General features: G+C 37.1%; 1 protein-coding gene across 2 annotated transcripts; it reads right to left on the bottom strand.

The window, feature by feature from the left end:
• Positions 1-1,822: 1,822 nt before the first annotated feature.
• LOC143606634 (mitogen-activated protein kinase 9-like) lies at positions 1,823-7,669 on the bottom strand. Of its 2 annotated transcripts, XM_077082338.1 has the most exons (11): positions 7,616-7,669; positions 6,155-6,557; positions 5,866-5,993; positions 5,719-5,778; positions 4,892-5,041; positions 4,409-4,564; positions 3,390-3,527; positions 3,229-3,302; positions 3,038-3,149; positions 2,299-2,466; positions 1,823-2,172 (listed from the first exon to the last, which is right to left on the bottom strand). In XM_077082338.1, exons 1-11 carry the CDS (start codon positions 7,631-7,633, stop codon positions 2,137-2,139), a joined length of 1,443 nt encoding a protein of 480 aa, XP_076938453.1. In that variant the 5' UTR covers positions 7,634-7,669; the 3' UTR covers positions 1,823-2,136. The 2 variants fall into 2 exon arrangements, with proteins under 2 accessions (XP_076938453.1, XP_076938452.1); XM_077082337.1 differs by lacking the exon at positions 7,616-7,669 and having other exon boundaries at positions 6,155-6,626.
• Positions 7,670-8,592: the final 923 nt, after the last annotated feature.

Raw genomic sequence — 8,592 nt, 5'->3', positions numbered from 1 at the left:
TCCTTTTTAATAGCTCCAATATTGGTGGACTTGTGGAGATCTAAAAGATATCTTACCGAGAAGCCGAAAATCGAAGGGACTTTGCACCAACGACTTATATGGTCCCAACCCAATGCCGATACTCCACACCCAGTTTTGATATGATCCACCGTCTCCACCTCCAAATCACAAAAAGGACAAACAATATACATAACTCGAAGGTTCCTTCATTCAAGGGATCTTCGAGTTGGGAGTTTATCCATTTCCGCACTCCACACATGGATGTTGCGTTTGTTCGGGACCAATTTGCTCCCCTTCATAAATAGTTATTTCATTTGTTCTTAGCATTCACAATAAACTTTTTAACCGACTTGACTAAGAAACCGCCATCCTTGTATCCTAACCAATCCCACTGGTCCGCCCCGTTAACCCAGACCACCGCGTTCATTAGCCGAAAGCACTTCTCATATTCTTTAAATTCGATAGCTGTATTCGGTATTCTTTTCCCGCACCAATTCCAACCAAACAAACTTTATGATATCCAAAACCTCTCTTTGACTTTACACTCTTATGGCTTTCCGGTTTGAAAACGGATGGACAAATTTCCTTATGGCTTTGGTCACCAAACCAATTATCCATCCAAAAGCTCAATTTTTGATCATCACCCACAACCACGGTCCCTTTGATCAAATCAACAAATTTTCTCCCTTCCCACTTAAGCTTGTTTATCTTATTTGCAAGATTGGCACAAACACCCTAATTTCTTTTTTTAACCGGAATCATTAATTTGGTTATGAATAGAGACAGTAACCCCTTTCCACAACCCCAACTCCCCCATTTTGAGAGCAAAACGTTATTAACATCTATTATTCTCGAGATCCCTAACCCGCCTTTATCTTTTGGCATTGCAACCCTCTCCTAAGCAACCCAATGTATCTTGTGGGACTCACTAGACCCGCCCCACAAAAATCTCTTCATAATCCTCTCAGGTTTTCCGCCACTTTGCTCGGGACCTTGAACATAGACATAAAGTACACCTGTAAACTTTCAAGCATATCCTTAATAAGCACAATCTATAGAGAGTAAATGTGCTTTCCAAAGCGCCAACCTTTTTCCAATTATTAACTTTGTTCATGTTGGCTCCAACATGAATACCGAGATGTGAGAAGGCCATTTTCCCCGGTCTACACCCAAGCACCCTTGCCATATCTTCAATCTCCGTTGACATTGCACCCAGAAAGGCTAGATTTATTGAAATTGATCTTTAAACCAGAGCATAAATGAAAACATCTCAATATTCTGTTATCATTTTCCACACTCCTTTTGTTCCATTCTCCAAGAATAATAGCATCATCAGCATATAAGAGATTGATATTATCGGACCCTGATTAGGAGTTTGGAACCCCTTTAAGAAACCTGCATCTTCCGCCGAAAAAACCATGTTCGATAGCGCCCCCATAACCACTGGAAATAAGAAGGGAGATAAAGGATCTCCTTGTTGCATACCTTCGAAGCACTAAAACTCGAACGTTGGAGACCCTTAACGAGAACCGAGGACCTAGCTGAAGAGTGGATTCCGAATCCACTCACCAGACCGAGGGGAAGCCCATTTGTGCCATTTATTTGAATTCAAAAAGTTGGTGTAACTTTATTTAACACAAAAATGGTCAAAATCAACAATGATGTTTTATTAATTACAATCTAGTCATAGTCTTCTTAACCATTAAAAATGCCATTTTCTCACTAGTCATTTCTATTTGATCGGTCCATAAAACCCAGAATTGGGCTTTTATACAATTGGCTTAGCATTTGATTTTAAAAACTGGTCTACAGGCGCCATAACACTTCACATATATGAGCATCTATGCCAAGGGAACACCAAACTAGATCCACACCTTAGACAGCATATTGTTCATGAACTTAAGTATTATCAAAGAGCCTTAAATCGACTCGAAAATTTGACTATGAAGAGTAATGAAAAAATTTCACAAATTAGCACGGTTTTGCAAACCGTCAACGAGGAACAAAATCTTCCCTCATTTTACATGCAAAAAAATATCGTACCGCGCCACTTATGTAAAAAAATTTACATTCTTTTATCACTATAATGTGTAATGTCTTTTGCATTTCTACCCTTGGAATGAATGAGCTCGTCTCTTACTGCTCGCCTTGTTGATTTTTATCCGTTTCGTCCTACAAAAGACAACGAGAATGGTCAACCATGATCATATGTGTCTATTGCTGCTTTTTATTGTTCTTATTATTTTCATGATATTGAGGCAATATAAGACAAAAGTTTGTAACATAAGATCTTGTTACCTCAGTAGGTCGTGTTCCTGTTCCTCCTATACACTTGGAAGCACTGATACTCGCGCTCTTCATCAAGCTACGAGAATTGTTGTTTCCTTGATCTTCGGCACCATCCGAGGTTTGTTTTCCCGGCTCGTTTTCTTGAGAATCACCATCATCCTTGGGTGCAGGAACGCGCTCCCTGGGCCCACATAACTAATATTCAATCAAAGTCCAACAAGAAAACATCTGAACACATTTTGGATGACTTTCAACTCGTGTTGTTTGGTTAAATCTTTTGGCTTGACACACTTAGCCCATTGGAGATAAATATACAAACTCAAATTGACCCATTTGTATACAAACGGATCGAAATTTCCACCTCTAATTAGACATGATACTTCATGGGACAATATTTTAGTAACAGTGTTCTATTACAAAATATATATTAGTTAAGGTTTATTGTTATATAACAGTGAACCCTAACTAATATATTTCATAAACCCTCCCGAATTATTAGAGATTATTACAAAGAAAACATAATCTAATAATATTTTCGAACTATGGCAATAACATAACAATAAACCCTAACTAATATACTTTTCTTAATATTTTCATATAGCAACTTCTTACATGTTACTCTAAATCTGATCATTTTGAACCTAAAGAATAAGGTAATCAAAACCGCAATCACTTATATCCAAACACTAGACTACTTCATATGATTAATCAATTTTATCACACACCCAAACCTTAGGAATTAAGTAACTTGCCTTGGAAGTGAAGCATGTTGCCTTAGCACTGGAGTCGAATTTTTAGGTCCACCTTTACCCAAACCCTCCTCAAGATGTGCAAATTGCCTTTTAAAACGATCGACCCCGCTGAAATAAACAACAAAAATAAATTTGTAACAACTATTTTAATTAAATTTAAGAAAAATGTTATATAACATTGTACGACCTTGGGTACAAGAAGCTAGTTTGTTCACCACCACTTAGATATTCCTGAAGCATTTGAGGATGGTACTCCAAGATCTGGTTGTATATATGAGAATTTGTTTTAAAAAGTTATATTAACATAAACATGATGATACAAAAATATTAACTGATAACCGAACAGACCTCTCGATAAATTAACTCTCTAACATCATCTTTTCCAGGTTTCCTCCTCTCAAACTCGAATTCAAGTTTCGATATGGGCTGAGTGCTTGGTTCTCGTTCCACATTTGACAAGCCATTAAAGTAAGGATCAGCTAGTGACTACAAAAGAAAGCAACGGATATCGTCAAAAAACAAAAAAAGATTCTATACTTGATCATTGCTTTCTAGATGGGTCGATTTCGATTATGCTATATCTTGGGTCAATTAAAAAAACCAGCTGAAAGGGAACCGGTCAAACAGGTTGAAAATGTCTCAGAGTCGATTTTTAAGCACGCCTCATATACTGTTTCTATTCAAAGATTTAGATTGCTATTAGGGGTTGTAAACGAGCTCGAGTCCAAGCTTCGCGCATCAAGTTTGACCAGGCATGTGAGCCTATTATTTACATAGCTTTTATTTAATATATATTTTGCATAATAGTTATTATATAACTTCTTTATAAAAATAACATAATTATATATATAATGTTCTATGTCAAATTTATAATTAGAAATAATAAAAGTAATACCCATAAATGTATATAAATAAAATAATTAAATAATCGATAAATAATAAACAGCCAAGCACTCATTGAGCTTGACTAGGCTTGTGAGCCTAAACAAGCATATTATTTATATAAATTTCACTTAAAACATTTACATAATAAAACTATGATAAAAATTACAAGATTACATATATATATCAAAATTACAATTATAAATGCGTATAAATATAATAATTGTAAAAATAACAAATAATAAATGAGCCCAACTCGAGCTTTAGAAATGGAGCTCGAGCTCTCTTAATTTAACTTTATAAACTTCTTTCTAAAATATCAACACAAGGTTTATGGGTCAACCCAACCCTATACGAGTTGACCCGTACTAAAAATGATCTGTTTCAAGTTTTAACACCCATTATTCAAACTCTAGTTCCTTGTTTCAACCTATCAATAATTCAAAAAAAGTCCAAGAGTCAATGCATGTGGTAGCATATGATACCTCTTCAGCGGATGGGCGGTCTTTGGGGTCAAATGCAATCAGGCGTTCGAGTAGTTTGAGAGCCAATGGGTCCACATTAGAAAACTTTTGTGTGAAAGGAATCGGCTGTTTTTTCCGCATATTGTTGAGATATCTTCTTGCCTTTTCATTGCGAATCTGCATATTTAACATAAAATTTTATTTGACTCGTTATCCGACCTAACCCGCCCCGCCAGTTTTGCAGGGTATACTAGTTGTAATGTATGTAACAATTCGAATATATATAAATGCGCACACACACACACACATGAATAATTACAGTATTAGAAACAAACAATTTACAAAACAGAAACGGGCCAAATGGGTTAACGGGCCGTATCTGTACGCACAAAACCTCCTAAATAATTTATGCAATAATATTTTCACAACAATAGTTATAAAAGAAATTGAACAAAAGTGTTTCCTTAGTTGAGACAGCTGTAATAAATAAAAGAAAGAACTAACCCTAGCAATAGTTTCAGGAGGAGGGGTGCCCAACAAATCAGTCATGAGATCTAACTGATGTACCACATTCTTTCCGGGAAACAACGGTTTACCCAAAAGCATTTCAGCAAATATGCATCCAATGCTCCAAATATCAATGGCTGGAGTGTACTGCAAAATAAAGCAACTTAGTAACTGTCCTTTCGTTTTTTAATAAACATCCATACATAGTTGGCTTATACTTTGTAAAAAAATGATATAGATGGTTGTATGCAGTATAAACACTCTGAAAGACTTTAAATCCGCATGATCCCTCCCGACCCATTTGACAAAAAATACACAAAAGCTCACAACTAGTTCGAAAGCGGCTTGTTTGTATAACGAACCATGCCGATTCAATTTGTAAATGAGCCAGGCACAAGCCAAGGTAAGCTCGCTTGCTAGCTGGCTCCTTTAAACGAAAGCCCAATTTTTAATATATAAAAACTATAGCCCAAATGTATATAACATGTAAATTCTGCATTATGTATAAGTTCGAAAATATTACTTCTTGTTGTTATACATATCAATATGTGTAAAGAATACAAAATTATTTAAAAAAAAAGTAGAAGAGCTGGCCCGCGCCTTTTATGAGCCAAACTCGAGCTCAACAATTCAGCTCGTTAAGTTAAACAAGCCTAGTCGAGCTGGCTGGTTTAACTTCAAGCCAAAGCCCAACCTGGCCCAGCTCAACTCATTTACAGCCCTAGCCCAAACCGATCCATTCATTAGTAAACGGGCCAAAATTGCCACATCTAATATTGATACACAGATTACAGTACAAAGATCTCAGATTGGGAGAACCGTACTTTAGAGAAAAAGGAGCCGCAAAGTTCAGGAGCACGATACCATCGAGTTGCAACATAATCCTGCATTGATCCAAGAAAAATAATGTAACTAAAAACATTGATTTTCCCAAATATTATAAATGCAAAACTACTCAGAAAAACACGTACTGTCCAGAATATGGCAGTCGGTGCATCGTTAAACGACACCCGAGCAAGCCCAAAGTCACAAATCTTCAATTTACAGTCAGCATTAGCAAGAATGTTTTTGGGCTTCAAGTCTCTATGATACACATTAGCTGCAAAAGTTACATTAACAATAACTATTTCATTAACAACTGGTTTCTTTCCTGTATATACTGAAAGCTCCCATACATTCTAAATACAACATTTACTTTTACAACTATATCATCATAATCATAAAGTAAGAATAAATTGCATATGAATTGACGTTACTCACCAGAGTGAATATACTTTAGACCGCGAAGAAGTTGGTACAAGAAAAACTGATGATGTTCAGGGGTAAGATCGTCATTCGCTCTAATAACTTGGTGAAGGTCAGACTCCATGAGTTCAAACACTACATAAATGTCTCTAAACTCTCTTCTAGAAGGGGGAAGCATAATATGCCTAATTTCTACAATATCCGGATGCCTGAGCAACCGAAGGAGTTTGATTTCTCTAAGGATTCGTGTGGCATCGGAAACATGTTCAAAAACATCATTAATCTTCTTGATTGCAACCTTTTCTCCAGTGTGTGTGTCTGTTGCAGAACCGACAACACCATAACTTCCTTTGCCAACAACTTCTTGAACTTGGTATCTACCCGCCTCACCATACTCCGTAAAGAACTCTCTTTCAAGCTGAGCAAACAACAAAAAACAAACCGTTTGGTTACATAACATTACACATGGAGTTATTATCGCAAATGGGATTGATTCAAGATTCAAGCTTTAAGCTTTAAAATTCAAGATTCATGTTTCAAGATTCAAGATGTAAGAACATGGACTTTCATATCCTAAATCACACTAAAAACCCAACATTTTAATGCAGTTTGGTGCCTACAAATCTTACAAATGCAAATAAAAAACGAAAAGCATGTCTTCGTGCATTCAGGCACACAAGAAAACATCGGATCAGTTATCAAATTCATCTATGCTGGGATTAGCCATAGCAAGTGAACAGCCTTTTTTTGATATACTTACGGGTGTAAATCGTTTATTTTTGGCAGGTTGACGGGGTTCAAGCAATCAAGCCAAACACAACCCATATTTTTATTCGGGCCAAAAGCATCAACTCTAGTCATGTGCACTTAGAATCGTGTAACCGAACACGACCCATTTAACCCGTTTATCTAAACGTGTCAGAACTCAGACGGGTTGGCAAGTAATAATCATCATCATCGTACTAAGTAAATCTCATCAATAGCAAAGCTATGGTAGGGGTCTGAGGAGGGAAAGATGTAGACAGCTTTACCTCTACCCCTTAGGGATAGAGAGACTGCCTCCAGGGAGACCCCCGACTCAATTGCAGTTTTGCATCAAGCCCTTGACATAAGACATGTAGCACTCAACCATCAGGATACCGGCCGATTGGTGCACGTACCTTGTCATTCGGCTATCAACGCCACCACATGATGCATGATTAACCTTCTGCTACTTTTAACGTTATTTTCACGAAATTAGTAAAATAACGTCAAAATTAGTGCAATTTCGCTTCCCCGTGGCCCACACATATATACATTATATGTGCACGCCGCTGAAGAATCAACTCAAACAACAAAAACAACACATGAGTTTGAAAAGCTTGTATCTTTCTCATGATTGAAACGAAATGACAGTATGACATAGAAATCATCCATAATTGAATGATATTAATCAGCAAGAACATAGAAATGAAAGTGAATCATCAAGAAACAAACCCTTTTGAGAGGATCCATTGGGAATAAATGTATGCGTTTTAGGAGTCTGATCACAGAAAGATGGAATCATCAACAATGGAATATGGGTACCAGAGGATGATGCTGGTGATGAGGATTCAAAAGAGTTGCAAGAGAATAAGAGGAATGCCCATAAAACAGCCTAAATTTACTCATCCACACAAACATATGCCACCCTTAATTGTCGAATCTTCAGTTTAATGTTCTATGATCATCAAAACCTTAAATTATTAAGGTTATTACGTATAATTTATACAAACGGTCGTTTTCTATACTATATTATATTATATTATATTATATTATCTAAGTCTAGTAAGTTTGACCATTAAAATCAGTCTCATTTTTTATTTTGATTTTTTTTTTTTTTGATTTAATTTTTTTTTTTTTTATAAAGATTTTATTTCTACTGATGAAACATAGATATTACATCAATATAGCAGGTAGGCGGGCAACAAGCTGCGCCGCCACCCCTTTCTGAATTGCAAACCCTAACCTGCTAAAGACATACCCCTGCCCCTTTGGAGTCGACACATTGCTATGCACAACCTTTTGGACCCTGGTTAGAAAACGGATAGCTTCCGGTGCCAAGGAGCCAAATGTATCAAAAGCCAGAGGGACAAAAACATGTTGGTTCTCTTCGCAGGCTTTAGCATGTTTCTCCACCTTCTTCGTTTCAGCCCTTTTTATTGCTTGCCCGGCTACAAACCCATTATCCCTCAAACCAGCTAAGGGAGATACCCCTGTGAGGTCAACACAAGCGTGTTTTCCCCCGGCCCAACCAAAGACGAGCAAATCTGCCGGTCGTAGAGTGGATCTCCCTTCCGTGGGGTCTGTAAGGAAGTTTACGGGGGCTTCCTTTTTAGCTGATATCCCAGCTCGCCTTAAGATGTCCCAAAGAACGTCCCGCACCCAATCATGTCGGTATTTGAACCCAGGCATCTCCTTACAATGAACCGCAT

The sequence above is a fragment of the Bidens hawaiensis genome, unplaced genomic scaffold, assembly GCF_021521415.1.
Source record: "Bidens hawaiensis isolate Kalapana, Puna unplaced genomic scaffold, B.hawaiensis_p1.1 tig00076294_1, whole genome shotgun sequence".
NCBI classification, from domain to species: Eukaryota; Viridiplantae; Streptophyta; class Magnoliopsida; order Asterales; family Asteraceae; genus Bidens; species Bidens hawaiensis.
This window is presented reverse-complemented; position numbering and strand designations above follow the sequence as displayed.